We start from the raw sequence: 19,168 nt of genomic DNA on the forward strand, positions 1-19,168 counted from the left end.
TACAGTTAGCTGAGAACAGTGCTGACTATAGTGATGGTAACCATGATCAGGATAATGATTGACAATACCATTGAATAATTTGGCTGTAAAAGTAAGATGTTTGTCTGTTCATGGCATATGTATTATACATATACGCGTTCCCTGTGTGTGCGTGTGTATATATGTGTGCTTCGATCTACTATACAACATGATGCTGTTAGTTTGTTATTGTGCCTCTCGATCGCTCCGCCCACACCGCCCACCAGTTGATATGATTCACCCGCCGTCATTCCGCGTAATAGCTCATCATCACATCGTCAAGGGCCGTCGACACCCGCTTTGTTAGCAGGGCGCCACTGGTGGCGGGCTCGGTATTGGCTTCCAGGACTTGAGGCTTTTTAGCCATACTACGTCATTGTGACGTTATGCATTAAACTTCAGTTCAGTTCAGTTTGATATTATTTCTGCATTTTTATCAAAATTATGCAAAATTCACGGTACGTGTACTGTGCATTTTGAACAAAAATGTACATAATACAAGTGCACAGTATAGTAATCAGGATAATCTTAAAGTATCTGAACAAATTCAATGAAATCAAAGAAATCAGCAATGGACTTATTTCCAGTTAGAAAGAGAAAGGAGAAAAAATACAGGAGTCTGCTATCATAAGCAAGTGCTTGATAGTGATGGCCGTCTCAATAGAAGAAGAAAATATTTAAAAAAAAATACAGAAAAATTAGAAAGTGGGGAAAGGGAAAGAATGAAACAGCATTAGAGTGGGCAGAGCTTTTAGAGATCAAATTCTGATTCCCTTTCAGTACCTTAATGTTGTGAAATAAGTAGGGAATTTTACTAAATCACCAGAACAACACTTAGAATGGCAAACGAGTAATCAGTGCTTAGGAAAATGAGAAATACACATTTCTCACTTGAAAGTATAAGAACTTGGATCCCCTGCGCCTCTTGGAATGATCGCAACAGGTGTTCAGGAAGATTTTCCCGTGGGAAACGTCTGATGCTATCTTTCCTTTTTTCTGTAAACACACCGTGCGAGAGGAAGTCCCGCCCATTCCCTCACTTTAACAAGGTAATGATGAATCAATGAGAAATTAAAGAGCACTCAAAGAGGTAAACTCAGGGAAGTCGTGTTATGTTGGTGTGCAAATTACCAACACTATAATATGGACGTAGTGTGTTTTCATCTACGTTAGACAACAATAAGGATTTTTGTCAATATTTCTGGGGCCTATCAATTAAAGCAACAGGAACTGGAAACACATGTCATCTCTTTAAGACTCAAACAATATTTTATACATTTGTAGCACAATATGTTCTCGAAACAACATACTGACCTGACGGACTGTCTTGATCAGCCCACCATAGCAAGTAATATTGTTTTGTTATGGTGTTCAATATTAAAAATCTGGTTGTAATTGGCAGTGAAAGTTGCGATGTTTCTGTGAATATCATCGAATCCTAATTCCATCTGTAGGGCCCTCTCACCAGCCCCTAACTGATGCCATCCTCCTCACGTCATCCACAACCATCCCGTTGCCATCGTTACCGCTTCCCGCTCGCTCAGGGTTGTTGATACATTTACCATGAATCATAGAGTCAAGTGCGAGGACCATTAATCTCCACGTGGTTTAACAGTATCGCAGTGACACGTCTGATCGTTGTGCTGCGGTCTTTGAGGAGGATCGGTCATTAAAGGTCATGGGAAGTCTTTGATATCAAAGTTTACATCTACTTAGCACGCGTCTGATTCTCTCGATTACTGCATAATAATGACGAAGTTTCCAATTTGAGTTTAAGTTTTATCTAATTTCTTTCTAAACTTTCATCTGCGTTTGTATTTCAGGCAGCGAATTTTAGAACTTCATTAAATGTTTAACTTTAACGAGTTTAGACCGTCTGGAAATGTTCCGATTTCCCGCCTAATTCCGCACACGTCAATTACTCATCAGATCTGAGTATGCTGTATAGTTTGCATGGCGTTCTATCGAGAACATTCACTCTCGAAAAATCAGTCTTGACGATAACTCAGATCGCCAAGATTAAGCTACTCGATGATTCTCAATAAACGGTTTAAATGACAGGACTACCTTACTGTTTTGTAAGATTCAAAAGAGAATGAGAAAGTTTTTTCAGTTTGTAGTGATGGTTACAATAATGTGCCAATGATTTCATTTGAACCTCAATCATGATTCCAACCAATGCTGTTGAAAATAATAAAAAGTCGCTGTCATGTTAAATATGAAAATTTTACAATGATTGCATTAGTTTTCATTTCACAGTTCTGGTGATAATCATTATTATTGGCTTTGCACGTTTTACGTCTTACGATCCAGGGTTGATCAATTTTCTGCAAAATTGTGCATTTGTCAATCTAATTATGTATCATATATCCAGCGGTATTCTCTTGTTATTAAATTACTCTAACATTCGGCAGCTGTCCAAATTTATAAATATGCATGACGTGCCACTGTATTGTTTGGAGTAGTCAATTTGCACACAAATTTCAGATATTGTTTCACATTTATTGATTCTGTCGAAACGCTAAAAATAAGTAATGTTTGAAACAATGGGACAGCGACTCTATGCAAGAATCTTTTAGTGTACACTGTGGGAGGAAATGAAAGATGGTTTGGAATCTAAACTTCTCCCGAAAGATGCTACCCTAATGATTTCTCTTGTTCCTTATTCAAATGTTGTTAACCCGACATTCAAAGTCGGGAAGTTGTGTCTATTCCTGTCAACCGCAGTTACGGGTAGTTTTCTTCTTAAAAAAAATGACGCCAAAACAAAACAAGGCTAGACTAAACAAAACAAATCAAGCAAAATAAAACGAAACAAAACAAAAACGCATACTTCAAATGCCAACTCATATTTCATTTTATTTCATGTCACGTCCTTTCATTTATTTTTTCAAGTTCAACTTTGCAGAAATGACACTATATACTGTCGTCCCAAAAAGAAGAAATCAAGTCGTATGATAGATTCCAAACAGTAACAAAATAAGATTGAAAAAAAAAATCGAATTAGACCAAACGGTATAGAATTTGGTACTTAAAAAAAGGAATGATCAGAAAGTCATGACGACAGAACTGTCTGTCAGTCATGTGACATGGCTTCATAATGTGCACGTGAAATCGCTTTGCTGGGTTGTGTGACCACATCATGGCGTTCATTATGCAGGTCTTTGTTAATATTAAGTCAGTTCATATCTGTACCGTCTGTTGAACCGTCGATGTTGTCTTGTTGTTACACATCAAGATTGTCTCTTTGGGTTACAATTTTCCCTTTTATGGGCAAATATTTTACTGACGAGTTCTATACTGTACCAGCACGTCGCACAGAATGTCTTTAGCCAAAGTGCGCACAAATACACTTGTGGTGATATATCTCTGACGTCGAATTTAATGTGCGTTGATGTGTCGTGTGTTTGACAGATCAGCGTATTTCATATCGTGCTCAGACTTACAAATGTAAGATGTGAAAGTTGTGTCGAGCCTCTGCCGATGACGGAGAGACGCACAAAAATAAATAATCCATTCTCAAGCATGCTTATAAAGATTCCTGGCATTACAATCAGTGCTTTTGTGAGTCCGCTGGGGAAAATTGCAAAACTTAATGACGCGCAGCTTATGTATGGTACCAGCTGCTTTCTGTTTTCCCTCCGTATATAATTGTCATCAAAATATTCCAAATATATTCACTCACCAGAACAGCAAAGAATGAGAACGGGACATTGTACTGAAAGAAGATAAAAATAAGAGAGATATGTAAACAAAGGTGATATAAAGGGATGAGGAGTTTGGGGGTTGGCGCGATTTCTTAGTTAATGCATGCTGCCGCTTGAGGGATGCGGCAACTGTGTTTTGCTGTTAAAATTTTCTATTTTGCGAAAAGATTATTCTATTTCTCTATTAAAGGAATCTCTACCGATACAAACTGTCAATTATCTTATTTGTTTCCTTCACTTATCTTTGGGGTTTTTTTTCTAATTTAGCTGAAAGTTGCTTTCCCCCGAATGGAGCCAACGACTTAACCTTTGCCGTTTCCGTTTCTCCTCCCATTCTTGGCTTGAGTCTTTATGCTTTCAAATGAATGCGAGACGACTAAACATAGATTGAGCGGAAATTTAGCAGCAGGTGATAGTGACAGTAGGAACACGAAGGAGTGTTCCGATGGAGATGTTTGAGTCTTCACTGGACTACGTCATCTAGTGAATGCGGAGTTGATCATAGGTGGCAGACTATACGTGTAGTAAATTACTGCAGCACAATTCAAAACATTAAGTTGGCATAGTCTGCACACAAAAAAAAACCCTCTCCCTTACCGTATGTTCTTTATGTCAACACCTTAAACAGAGCGTACGATCTCTGTCTTTAGACTTCCATACCTATGGAATGTAGAATATGATAATAGCTTGGGTATATTTCTCTCTTTCAAATTGTTATGTAGGTATGATTATATTTGTGTTTTTAGAATGTTGATATTTGAAGTTCAATGGACAGTTCCATAGTCCTTGCTGCGCTATTGTAGGTTCCTAGAGGTTTATGATAAATCATTCGCCCACTAAAAGAGTTTCTCTCTTGCTCTATAGGTTGAGATGTATGTGTGTTATCTTTTCCATCAATGTCATATCAAACTTTTGCTAAAACTTTGTAATAGAATTGTGCTCGCGTTGCAGCCTAGGCTTTGAGATTTCCTTGATAGCGGAAATGATTAACAACTAGTAGAGATCCCGCGGCATCTCATTGTGTTGTGAACAGTAACCCATGACTGATTTGGGTTCAAGCAGTGTAGTTCCAATGCCTGCTTAGCCAGACGCAATGTTGCCTCATGGATCCTTTCGAATTAAAAGGTGATAAGCTGCGACAGTGTCAAACCCTACGACATTATGGTCACCAGTGTGCATGGTGTGTGTGATGAGATAAGGGCGTCGGTTAACACGTCTTCACATTCTACTATCTTATACGCACATCCTCATGTGATCATAAGAGTATGTTCATCTTTGAAAAAAAAAGTGAAACAAATTAATATCTCTCTTCCCTTTTCTCTCTCTCTCTCTCTCTTTCATCTTTGAATATGTCTTTGAGTAAAAACTAACGTGCATAAACAGTTCTTTTTTAATGAGGAACATGAAGGGAGTAACTCCATAATTGTTATGTTCCCCTTGCAGCGTAGTTCTAACAAAACATGTACCTTTTTGGGTTACAATTTGCATATCAACGCAAGGGTGTACAGTGCGTTTCTATTATTATGATGTTAAATGCGATTTTAGAATACGCTATTGATTGTATGTAGAACCGACCCTGATGATTTGCCTGAGATAATGTTGACAACGACAACGCGGACCTATGAATTTGTATATGTCCTTTATTGTCTGTTAATGATAAGCTGACAGGAAAAGAAAATGTCGTGAAATGTCAAGGGTGATGTGAAAGTATTATAGCAGTCACCGTCTCCTGTTAGTGTTTATATTGCAGTGACATATTTCCGGACATGTCGTGGTTTCTGATTGGGATCTCTAGCACATCTTTGCATACCCTCTTTTCTTGTTGATTGAACAACCTATCGTGTGATGTGTTATCTGAAATAACAAGCTACATCATTCAGCGTTCAAGGTGTAGTTGGAATATGACGGGATAATGCAGTGTTACAGTTAAAGTCTTTTGTTTCTTGCTGGACGAAGGGACTAGAGAATTTGCAGTCTAGGAATATGGTGAACAACATTTACCAGTTTGTGAGGTATCTTATGGTTTGTATATAAGCAAGCGAGAGGTAATGAAGACCAAGTCTAATCGTTACTGCGGCGAAAACCCTGCAATTGCAAAAATGACATTCATGAGAAAGATTTTACGTATCAAATCGTGTATGCGAGTCTGTCATGGTCTTGTTTCCGACCGATCACAGACTTTAATGCGCCACGGCCCCCGGATATTGATAGATGTCTGTCATAATGTATCCAGTTAAACATCACACAACGCATCATTTTATCACATCTGAACTGTCATATCATATCCAGACCATAAAAGGCCACGGCCACGTCACAATGCCGCCGTCCGATGACAATGAATCCTTTTTACAAAGCTTGATTTATGAAATGTCTCCCTCTTTCGTCTGCTCTGTTCTCCTGCGCAGATCTCGTACGCGCCACTCGTGAAATCGAATCACCATGGCAACCGGTCCACCAAGAGGCCTCTGATGGAGCTTCGGAAGTCCACGTCTTCTCACGCATTGATATCCGAACTAGAACCAGCCACTGAGTACATCTTTAGGATCTCAGCTAACAATCGTGTCGGAGACGGCATTGTGATTGTCCTCACTGAGTTCACCAAAGTACCGAGTGAGTACCTCTCTGCTGCTTCCCACATTCCTTCATTCTTAATCTATTAGCTGACCAAATATTTCATTATATCCGTCACTATCAAAGAAACAATCTGTTTTGCAATCTCGTCAAAGGAGGAAAAGCACGCAGTAACCTCTTTAATACTGCTCAAACGACAGGAAAAAAACCCGAATGTGATGACTATCGTTTGTATCGTTTAGTGGTTTTATTTTTTTTTTCTGATGAAAATAAAAAGACTGATATATTGCTACGCTTGGTTTACGGAAGATAAAAGTATAGATCGGCATTTGTAGCTTATAGTGGCATACTGCATTTTATTCGCCTTCCCACTAATGTTCTTCTTTTCACCTGTAAATGAACTTTTTTCATAAAGAAATTTTATTCACATGTCATTCAGGTACAACAGTTAATGATACATAAAAAGACAAATAATACAATTTTGTCAGGCAGCTACGAACAGTTGAAATGATATGAATACGATTCCAATTGATATTGGATACAAAATCCTTATTTTTTAAAGACATATATTCAAGTACTTTCTTCGCTTGCTTTTAAAATTGAATAATGTTCTTGCATGAAAGAGTTCGGGTAATTGTTAGCCTGATTTCATTACAGAAAAAAAAAATTCAAGCATTTTCTGTTCCAACAAAATGGGTGAGATATACATATACATTCAAATGTCTAGAATAGTAGGCGTAATTGGCCTTCATGTTATAACTTGTCGGAACGCAGTAGCTCATTAGACAATGCGGACAATAACTGAATGACAAATAGCTTTGTGTTCCGTAAAGACAGAAAACAAACAATAAAGCTTAGTCAGGGTGTCTCATAAAAGCACTTTATGTTGCTGTTTTTTATGGCTAACCCATTGTAATAAGAAAAAAATGACACAATGGATCACTGACGACACACAAAATAGCTTATACGCGGGAAAGTTAGGAGGACTTTGTTAAGTGAAAATAAGTATTCTCATGAATGTTGTGGAATCATCTATGGTGAGAAGGTTCCTGCAGCACTTTGCAGTTTGCCAAAGTTGTTTTGGCAGTGATTCCGTCTGGCCTGCCATAAGACAATACAAGTAAGCCAAGGTTATACCGACAGCCTCTCATCATGTGCGGACGGCTGTTCAGCCATTCTTAACAGATCAGACCCACCATGAGTCCAAATCATTTTGTGTGTACACAGATGTTGTACACATATTAGATCCAATAACATATCATATTGAAGGGGGTCTATCAATCCGAAAAAAAAAAAATATTGATTGTTTTATGATAAAGACCGTAAACCCCTGTTAGATCTCTACGCTCAACCAAAATAATGTGACTTTCCTCTAATTCCAAACTTCGCAACAACTTGGGGGACACGAGCCTTTGCCCACGCCGGCCCCACCTTGGAATAACTTACTTTCAGTCCTAAAAGTTTACCCTGCATCGGATACCTTTCAAAGAGGGCTAAAAACAAAATTGCTTAATGTCTCCTTTAAATTGCGCATGTCTCTGTTTTGTGTTCTTCTGTGCATCTTATAACCTCTTCTCTTATTGTACTCTATTAGCGTCTAGAGCACCCCACAAAGTGGGCTTGACGCATTATAAAAATTCTCTATTGTTATTAATATAAACTTAATTGTGAATGCGTCATAAGTGCTCTCAACTCATCTCTGCATTGTTTAGCTCTAAACATCAGATCGACAAAGGCTCTTTTTTTCTTACGTTTTAATGTCTCATGAACATGTTGATGAGGGTAAGATGTACAAATTATTATGTCACACTTGATACGTCCCTAATTGATTTGTTGCTGCATAGCGCTTACCATGAGACCTCGACATGGAAAGGCCTCACGTTATTGTGAACCATCACATTATGCTTTCAGAGTTACCATGGCAACCAAACGTCTGCACTGAGAGGTTACATACGTTGGTAGATAGTTGAATCAATCAATTAATTATCGTAACCGTCTTCGAATTCCTCCTCCCCTATGTCTGTCGATTGTCTGGCGTTGACGTTGCGCTGGATCTGTGGATTAGGATATGTCTTATCTATCTGGCCTTCCGTCCTGCCTGCCTCGAGAAAGGCAGAGAGGTAAACTTGAAGGGTGTAATCTGTATTTCCTCTCGTTTCCCTCTCTTTCTCAGTCCCAGTCGTTCCCAAGTCTCCTGGCGTCTCATCAAGGGTGACAGAAAACAACATGGTGACGATTCAGCTCGAGCCCATGAAGGAGGGCTTTGTCAGGTACGTCGACACTGTCTTAATCCCGCCGCCTCCTTCTGATTGATGAATTAACCTCCATGCACGTATTACACAACCCTTTAACCCATTCTCTCCGAGATCTCGGGTGTTCCCGTTTTGTATTCGATGCATGACGCATTGATTCCTTGAACAACGGGTTAAGAGATCCCTCCGTCTGTAGGAAATGTCGGGTCGCCAAATTATTTCTTGCATTGCGGTGTGATCCTTTATCACAAAGCTGGCAGCAACAAGCACACATACACGTACCCACACACACACACACATACACACACACACACCAATGTTCAGCAGAAGGCACATTAAAACTATTAATTTTGAAATGTTCATATATGCGTGGAATGTTAAATGCATTCATGCCTTGATACCTCTTGTATACAAGGTACTGTACATGGTCGACATTAGTTCCAAAATTATTTTAAATATAAGTCATAAACAAAAAGCATGAATCAGAATAAGTGTCAAATGTCTTCTTCAAGAGAACCTTCGAAGAAGAGTTTAGTTATACTTCACGAGCACACTTCGTCAGGCTTGGAATCAGCTATTCGCTATACGCCATGGGACCTTAAAAGGAGATATGTAAAAACAGCCCATTTTTAATCAGGATGTAGAACACGTCTTACTGAACATCATGTTCTCCAGTCAACTCGTGCCGACGTGTTTTAGAAAGTGACTTTGAATAAATCTGAAATAGTCATGAAGGAAAGATAGAACTAAAGCAGAACTCCCGAGTCAACGTCGGTCACGTGTATTATTTCCGTGAATAACTGTCTGGAAGTCAAACAGAAGTGAAAATAAATTTATGAATAATTATCTTCAGGGAATTCGTTTCCTGACAGAACTTCCGCTTCCATGGGAAGATCATTGGTGAAAGAATGGTGACACAATTTCCTCTAGTCAGTGTTAACACATTCTACAGATATCTACAGATGAAATGGTTGGAAAATCTGGCTCCAGTCTTAATGGATTATACAGAAAGAATGTGGAGACAAAATGGTTTAAATCGATTTTAACAGGTCTATCTCTCTCAGTACAAATTCAGTTTAAACTCTGCATTAGAAAGGTACACATAAAGTATAAGTGAAAAGTACAAATATAATGTAACAAAAAAGACGAATGGATTTAATGCCGGATACAAGGTATGGAAGGACACTTACCTTGTTTTGGTGAGTTTAAAAGTGATTAAGGAAAGATGGGTAAAGCTTGAACTTCAAAAGGAACCGCTGCAATACCGCTGCTTTTGCTACTACTACAATAAAAATATGTGAAAATAATGATAAACATTTTTATCATTATTACTATTGTTATATAGTGTAGTAATACTGATAGAAGTAGTGGCTATTCTTTGTCTTGTTATTGTGATAATGATAACAAAACAGCAATCTTAATTATTTCAAGTAACAGAAGACAGCGTATTCCATCAACAGACTCAGTCCATCTGCAGACTGCAGACTTTTACCTATATAGAGAGATCTCGTTTCATATGGAGTTTAGCAGTTAATGTAACTTCAATAACGGCAGTTATCACTGCTTTGGCTTGAACTCCTTGCTTGCAACATGCGTAAAACGTTGTGCATGTTTTGGTGAACATCGTTTGAGAAGCCGAAGCATCCTATACCCAAGGTAGATAGACTTTTGACTCAAATTACATCCACAGCGCCTTCCCGCATTCATTTTCCCGCGTTTTCGTCTGACTTCGCAATCCCTAAGAAGCTCTTAATCAAAGTTGTTCAAGCTGTCTGGAATGGTGAGACGCTAGGATGAGTATCCCGCCGCCGTACTCCGCTACCTGACTCATTGTATCTTGTATTTGCTTGGCCTGGCGCTGTAACCCTCACCAGAAATTTCTTTAATATCATCTTCCTGTAAGAAGCATTGCAGGCCGTGACAGGGTATAGCGATGCACACTGGGGTTCTGACAAATAATGCACAGGAGAGGTGTATTAGACGAAAACAAACTTAATTACAGACATAACTGACTAGAAACTCATATGGCGCCTTTTAGTTTTTTATTTACTTTATTTTGTGTTCTATCATCTTTTTTTACGAGGGCATGCAGGATAAAAACAATTACACAGACTCGTATTTTAAAACCTCCTCGGAAATCGGTAGGTCATATAAATGGAGAATTATGTGTATAGTGATTAGCAGTAATGGCAGCAGGCAACGACAACAACAACAACAACACAAGAACTGATATCAGGGGTGAAATTAGGAGCAGCAAGAGTAGTAATGGTTTTATCACTAAAGCACGAGTAGGAATACAGAGTCTTACGGAAATATCACCCAATGATATCATAGTGGTGACGAGATGTGTGTACGATTTCGTGATATGAGAAGTGAAGAGGAACGAATGAAAATATTTAAATCATCAATTGAAATTCTTTGCCTTCATGAATGAGGACGGTGGACGTGAGGCTATTGAAACGGAAGTTGACTGCCCCCACCCCATCCCACCCCACCCCCACGAGTCAAGGGACACTTCTCCTTCGGTAATACACTCTGAATAAGTGATGGGCAATGCGTACGTGAGCAATGCATTACGTGGTAATTCGACAACCTACACCGAATTGTCGTATACTCGCTTATCCCGATGACGTAAGGCTATGCAAGGCATTTATCTCTCTTTTCAAATCTCTCTTCCCACTATCACCTCTGCCGAGCAATTGGCAGACCTTGTCACTGGTGTCTGACAGACAAAATTAACAGAAGTTCATGGAGATTATGAGTTATCTCCTGAACGAACCGCAGGATTGCAGTGTGTTCGGATGACGATATCTCGGACGTATCTGTCGAGGAAACAATTAGTTGTTTGCGTCATTTTGATAAAGCCCTTCACGCTGAAAAAGGGGAGAAGTTTTTAATTAAAACCTGTGTAAATAGAAAGATACCCACAGCTTCGACAACAGACTGCATGGCGTGCGTAAGATACAAAGACAGGTTGAAAAGTGCTGAAGTTATATCGTGTATAGATCTTCTTTGTGCTGTTGTAGTCTCGACAAAGTGACACGTGACTGTTACAAGCCAATGAACATTGCCCTGAACATAAAAGTGATGACGTCACTGCACAACACCTCCAAAGATACTCCACCAACGATCGTGTGTTTTTATCTGGTGCACTTTATAGTGTCTGTACACCGATTTGTGACGTGACGCAATAATGACGGCACCATTATGGTAATTGCTGAGGTACTTGTTTTGCGCATGTAGCAAATAATAGTGTGCCTCGAGTTCCGGAAATATTTACATTTTATTGTTTGAGGGTTGTTTTTTTTTTTTTGGGGGGGGGGGGTCGAGAGAGAAAGAAGATATTTTCTCGAAGCTCCTATCCCGCCAAATCACATTTTGGACGCATAACTTAAATATTTTTTTTTTTTTTTTTTTTTTTACAAATGGTTACTGACTAGAAGAATCAAACGAAGAGAGAAGTTGCATCTTTATTTCAAGAAGTAAAAGAAACAGCTCTGATCAGCGTATGTTTCAGGTAAAATTTCCATCAATTGCGCAATATATTTTTATAAACTATAAGAAATATACGATGAGCATTGAGTCATGTGTGATTGCAATGCAGAAGTATGCAGGTGAAATAGCATATAAATTTAGCTGCCCTTTAAGGGAAAACCAACTTGCTTGTTCTCATTATTCTCAGCACGGCGCTAGACCCGACTAATTATCCAATTAACCGAGGTTAAACTTCGCCTTCCTCGGAAAACAACATTTCCTTCATCACAAAACGATGGTGAAACCTCAAGATTTGTCTCTCTTTTTCTCCGAGCATTGCCAATGTCAAACCTGTTTTGTCATTGTTTCACACATTATGAAATTATTATGAAACCAGCCGGTATGGAGCCCTAGAAATACTAAATTATTGAACAGGGATTCACTGAAAGTAAGAGTGAGATACATGATGTTTGGCATTGAAAGGAGACTACGTGGATAAGAGAGAAATGGCATTCGATGATTAGCCAGTCGAGTTGTTTTCGTTTCGCTGCTGCTATTTTCGACAATTCGCACGTCTTGCCAGTAATTGTAATGCTTCCTGAGTGAACGTCTAAGGATGTTTTCGTGGCAGGAATCTAATTCGGTCTTGAAACATATCCATTCTCTTAAGATGTATAAAAAAAAAGAGCTGGATAAGGACACTTCAAACGATTTCTGTCCTGAGATATGCTTGTCTAGTCCATGATACCCTTCGATTGAAAAAAAAAAGCACATTAAAGTGGGCTTTAGTACAGTCCAATTTCCTTTCAGGTATCAAACACGTAATCACACCCTACATACACACACACGCACACACACGCAACCTCCCCCCCCCCCCCCACACACACACACGTTCTCGCAACCTGCTGCATATTTCACTATACGAAAGAAGAAAAATAATCTTCAGAACGAAATGTGCCAGTAATATTACTCCAACGCCTTCGTGTGACAATTTTGCTTCTGTGTTGTTGTTTTTTTTTCTTAGTCGATTCTTTTTCTCTTTCTATCTGTCATACATCTAAGTTACTTGTGATTCCCCCTTCCATTGTTTATGTATTTTTTCATCATCTCTCGTATCAGTAGATATTTCGCACGAGTACGCACACACTCATTCTTTCTGCATTTACTGTTTCTTTTGAGGGGTGACACGACGTTTGCTCCTGCGACAAATGCTCTTATTTTCTCCAAGGACTTAGGGTTAGGGTTAGAATTGCGATAGAGTTTTAGGTTTAGCTTGATGTGAGGATTAGCATTAGGGTTAGGGTTGTGTTAGTGGGTAGAATTTATGTTTGGCTTAGCGTGCAGATGTTTTATGGGGGCAATTGTCGGTGGAGCAAATTTGATGTCATGAAACCGTTCTGAAGTGCAGACGAAAAAGCACCGCGTTCTCTATACTTCATATATTTTCTCACGCACATGCAATCACCGAGTACCGTTAACATGATAGTAAAAAGCCCAAGCATAGTCAGCTTTTTATTGGGAAACTCTCATGATTAAAGTGCTGGAGTGTAGGAATAGTTCGGCTTGGTTCACATTGCTTACAAACCACTAGATTTCGAACACCGAATATATCACTTTCATGCGGGTCCGCTAAGCCTTACGTGCCTTCGGTAAGAGTATAGTTTTGGGAACACTCTTTACTCCTTTGGGGAATGAAATTGAATGACAGAGTTTTGGATGTTTCATATATACTGTTCTTCAAAGAAGAGGACACTGTGTATAGTTGACACCAAGGCTAATAGTAATGATCCGTTTAAGAAGAAGACGAAAGTGTCTTGGGCATTGTTTATATGGTTCATCCCAAATTGAAAGGTAATTTGCAAATATTTTATCAAATGAAATGAATCTCGTTGAGTTGATTGTACTTGAATAGCAGAAATAGTATGTCGGAAATACTTCAGACTATCATATCAATGGTGTGAGGCAAGTTCGCTGAATTTATTTAACTCGGATCCCCCCCCCCCTCCCCAGGTTACAAGAACAGCATATCAATTCAACTATTGTGAGTAAGGATTTGTTTCAAATATCGCGGCTGTAAATGTAAGTTATTGTGCATTTTTCATTATGAGAAAAGTGTTGCACATGGATATAAGGAAAAAGTACAGTTTTCAGAAAGAGGAAATCAACCGTTTCCCGATGGTTACATAAGGGACTTATTGCCATCAAGATGGCCCTAGATACACGAGCATGAAAAAACAAACAAATACACAAACAAAAGTAGAGCCATGCGTTTTCATCACGTAGAAGGAGGTAGCAGGTTTTGGCACTCGGCGGACGTGTTCTATGTGACTTTATAACGACCGTGGTACACGGGAAGTCACTCCGACGCAGATCTTAAAATAGACCCAGCTTTGGAGAACAACCTCAGCATTCTACTAGCATTACACTCCCCCATCAACAACACATAGACGAGACGAATTTCTGGGGTGGGGTAGCATGTTTCAAATGTCACGATAATGAACTCATTTTGGAAATCTAAATTAGCAACACTACTGTCCTGCCTATGTCATTCGTAACAGCTTTCACATGTTTTGAATAGCAGAAATAGACTTGCTATTAGCGCAAGAAAAGTGTTGTTCAAATATAGCCAAACTCGCCATTCACCATCATTTTTTTTTTTTTTTTGAGGCAAGGAAAAATAGAACGGTGTCAAAAATGCTGCTAGTTCCCATCGCTATAGACAACGATTGGTAAACAACAAAGAAAAGAAGAGATGTAAACTAAAGTGATCGGCGAGTTTGTTCGGTCACGAGCGTCTGAGTCAAACATATGAAGGTCTTGAGCTCGAGTTTCCTTAAAGCCTCTGTTTACCATTGGGAGCAGTGATTAAAATGTTAGAGTTATCACATTCGATGCATATCCCATGTAGGTCAGTTGTATCAGAAAACACCCTACCATACAAAAATTTCGCAATGAAGACACAAAAATAGGGATATATCACTAATTTTGTCAACCATAACTCCAGACGATTTGTTCTAGAAACGGTTTTAATAAAACTATTTTTCACATTTTGTATATTTAACAATACACTGTACTTAAAATCAATTAAATAGTACTGATTTTAGCGTTTTTACATCAGTTGTTTCTATCCTACCTCACATTGTAGAATCATTTTCAAGCACTACAGCGTGTTTATTTCTTTCATCTGCTAATGGTAAAAGTTGCAACAAGCTAAATGCTCTCTGAAACCATGCTGTCCACTTTGTAGAGAGTAGCTTTTTTCCATTTGATGGTACTTGAAATGAGGGTCTGAAGTGTAGTAGAACAACTTGTCACAAGGAGCTAGAGTAGAAACCTTGTAGAGTGGTAAGCAAAGCACTCATACTCACTCACACGCAGACTCATTCACATACAGAGACAAAGCCAGAGAGAGGAAGGGGGAGAAAGGGGGAGCAGCAAAATGATGATACTAACCACTCTCAACATCTAAGGTGGAAAGGGTTAAAATTACCTGAAGAGAAGGAGAAATATCTTTTTTTAGTTATCATTTCATGATGTTTCTGTATACTTATCTAGCCATGTCAATTTAAGGGCACCATGTATATCGAAACGGTATAATTTTTATGGTGGAATCAAAGAATGTTGATTACTAATATTGCCATGCAGCGGTCATTGTTATGACCACTTCGCATAATTAGATCGAAACCAAATTCTTCACTCCTGGCAGGAGTTTCAAAACTCAACTTCTGATCGCGCTGACTTTACAGGGCGAAGTCTCATGATTCGCTCGATATCTAATCCCACCTAATCCCATCGGTAGAGAGCTCTTGTTGATCCTCCTACTGTCCCTGTTATCTCCCGCTAAGTGGACCCATCCGGCTGAGCAATGGTCCCTCCTCGTTTGCCCGTTGGTCAGATGTGTGTTCGTCACCATGGGTAACCGTCTCCCTTCGCGACCCCTCCCCGACATCAATTAGCAAATCATTCCCCCTACCAGATGGGATGATGTCGCACTCATAATATATCATATTTAAGAGTTGCATCTCATAAGAATTTAAAAACAACAGCTACTATTCTCAAGAGCATTGCGATACAAGATTATAGGATCTCCTCGAATGGTACGAAATTTGACATTTTCACCGATATTGTATATGCTATGCTATATTACACCTCCGAATGTAATACCGTCCTTTGTTTCTTGGAATTGATTAAGGTCTGGGTGTGCGTTTTATGGTTTAGGTACTTATTAAGTAATGGGGAAAAAATAATAGAATTTCTTTGTATATAGTTCACACACATCGTGTTATGCACTTGCTGTGCAAAGTAGAATGCTCTGTGTATATTCCTCGCGTCTTTTACTAGTGAAGATGTTCAATCACTTCAATACTCTTCTAGGACATTACATCATATTTTTATTTATAGGATCCACTTCTTGATGTGGATCCCATCAAGAAGTGGAGCTGATTGAGAATTCTTGAACAGAGATTTGCGGAACACCATGGTCTCCGGATACGTCACCCAGGGAGAGAGACACACATAGACATAGGATACAGTGACTGGAATCTGGAAATATGATGTTATGAAGTATTCACCCTGTAGCGGTCCCCTTCATGAAAATTTTACGGATACAATTATTCTGCCACGTGATCGCGAGCATAAGGGAATGCAGAGGGTATTTATTACACATGACTGACTCAGTGGTACTGTCAATCGTACACTCTTTCATCCAAACCACTCTATTTCAATCGCTTACGTAGTGCTCAATCAGCCTACTTTTGCAGATGTTTCACGAGGCGATTGCTGGGCGTGCATCAACGATTTATCAATTAGACTCGTCTCCCTTGGGACGATCTACTCATTACCATTGGTTTGTAATGCTTCATCAATGCAAGTTTGTGTTGGAATATTTTGTTGGTGTTTATTTTTTTTTCCATTCCACAAGCGGGACATAACACAACCGAACTAACCCAACCAATTAACTCTGGACATATAATTGCCTAGATGGTAACTGCATAAGTATGTTCCCGTTCAACACAGCAAGCATCAACTTAAGTACTTTATATATCTTGTTTCAGTGGCGGATCCAGGCAGGGGTGCACCGGGCGCGCCTCCCCTCCCCCATTATTTTTTGTTAAAACAAATTAAGAAATGAAAAGAAAAATTGCGGGTGGGGTGCGTGCGCCCCCTTTAATTTGGTGTAGGCGCCCCCTCTTCAGGGAATTCCTGGATCGGCCCCTGTTGTTTTGAATTACAATGATTTTGGTTTTTACCTTCCTCGCTCAGAGCAAAGAAGTGGCGTTGGAAAAAAAAAAATGACCAATCTTCAGAACCATGCGCCTAATGATTTTCATGTATGGCCTATAACAATACCTTGCATATAAGATTACAAATTCCAAGAGGAGTGTTATTGTAGTAAAGCAGCTGTAAATTATTGACAAGGACAACACCAGCGAAATTTGTAAAGGAGGAGTGACTGTTCAGGTCAAGGATTACTTAACCCTTTGAGTACCACGCTTATTTCCTGTTCATTGGTATGTGTGTGAAATGTGTGCACTTTTTGACTCAGTGGCACAAAAGGGGTTAATAGAAAGTATCATATGAGGCCAAGACTGAAGAAAAAAGAGATAAAGAGAGAAAATAATTGCCACGTGCTATGTCTTTCCACTTAATCACTGTACCCGGACACAGTGTAAGACCTAATCTAGAGCCAGACGAACTGTTGGCAGACCTCACGTGTGTGACTTGTGGTGACGCAGGTGAAAGGATATTACTCAACCTACTCAAGAAATTTGTGACTTCTCATGTAAACAGACCCGTGGTACCCTGGCTGGCATCTTGAACAATCTTACATAGACTAGACAGTCAACGATAAACAGTTATACTTCAACGGAGACTGTTACCTGAAGAGCTCGCGAGCGTGTTCATGTCCACTGATGTGTTTACATCGATTATTACGTCATATAAAGGTCGATTTAACCCTCTGCACGCCACATTTATTTTCTGTCCATTGATGTGTGTGCGTGAAATTAGTGCACATTTGAATTATTGGCACAGAAATGGTTAATGAACCAAAGACTGGTGTAGTATGTCGATATGTGCCGTCTTTCATTTGTGTCAAGTTATATTTTTCTTTGTGTGTGTTGCTTTGTTTACCCCTTTTCCACAATGTCTGCTAATTATTTGTTAATTTTGTGACTTTATGTGATTGTGAAACACTAACACATACAGTTTGAAAAAAAAAAATAAAACAAATTTTGTGGATGTACCAGTTTCATAATTGCAAGTCGCACAATCGATCCTACGGTTGGGCATATACTCAGAATCATTGGAAATTGTGCATTGCCCCCTCTTTGTTTTTAAGTTATAGATACACTATAAAGTCATCATGACAACGTAATGATTAGCAAGACATGCTACTGAGGTGAGAAAGACTCACAATAAGCAAAAGCTTTTTTTTTTCGCAAAGGGGGAATTTCCCCAAATTTTCTCGCAAGAAATTGAGAAAAGGGGTTTCATGCTTCAGAAAGAAAATGCTTGCATGGTCATTACTTTTATCTTACAGCAAAATACAATTTGTACACTGACTAACAGAGGGAACAGATTAAGTATTACAGTATAAGTAAATAATATACTGTATAGGGGGAGGTTGGCTTCATCTGCCGCCTGAATTTTGAGCTAAAATTTGCTGTAAACATTATTGTTTCCCTCTGTCCACGCAAGATACTGTTAGAATGTAGGTCTTGAATTGGCAGAATATATTTATATAGATATCGTTCACGTCGTGTCTATTATCTCCATCTCCCCCCAGTGCCTACCGGGTCACTGTGCAACGCATGAATGAGATCTCGAAGCGAGCAGCGGACTACCAGGAGTCGATGCCCCCTTTCTACCCCGGCCACTACCTGGACTCTTCATCTCACTGGATCGCTGCTGAGTTCAGCCAACACGACTTACCGACAGAGTTCATCGTGGGCGACAACCGGACGTACGGCGGCTACCACAATGCCCCACTCAGCCCGGGCAACTCGTACGGCATCAGCATGTGCAGTGTCAGCCGAACATCCAGGGTGAGTCGGCCGTCGCTGAGTACTGCGATATCATTGTCGATTATTTGGAATTTTGATATCCACAGTCAATTTATATCGTCATAGATATTCCATTCTCTGT

The 19,168-nt window shown here is 39.4% G+C and overlaps 1 protein-coding gene across 1 annotated transcript in view; it reads left to right on the plus strand.

Annotated features, from left to right (window-relative positions):
• The window catches only part of LOC140236457 (receptor-type tyrosine-protein phosphatase F-like), a 133,222-nt gene that overhangs the window by 96,491 nt on the left and 17,563 nt on the right, over positions 1 to 19,168 (plus strand). The window contains exons 24-26 of the mRNA XM_072316382.1: positions 6,131 to 6,335; positions 8,470 to 8,566; positions 18,810 to 19,068. Coding sequence (XP_072172483.1) covers positions 6,131 to 6,335; positions 8,470 to 8,566; positions 18,810 to 19,068 — 561 coding nt within the window. The remainder of the gene's footprint in view (positions 1 to 6,130; positions 6,336 to 8,469; positions 8,567 to 18,809; positions 19,069 to 19,168) is intronic.

This window comes from Diadema setosum, chromosome 13, assembly GCF_964275005.1.
Source record: "Diadema setosum chromosome 13, eeDiaSeto1, whole genome shotgun sequence".
Lineage (NCBI taxonomy): Eukaryota > Metazoa > Echinodermata > Echinoidea > Diadematoida > Diadematidae > Diadema > Diadema setosum.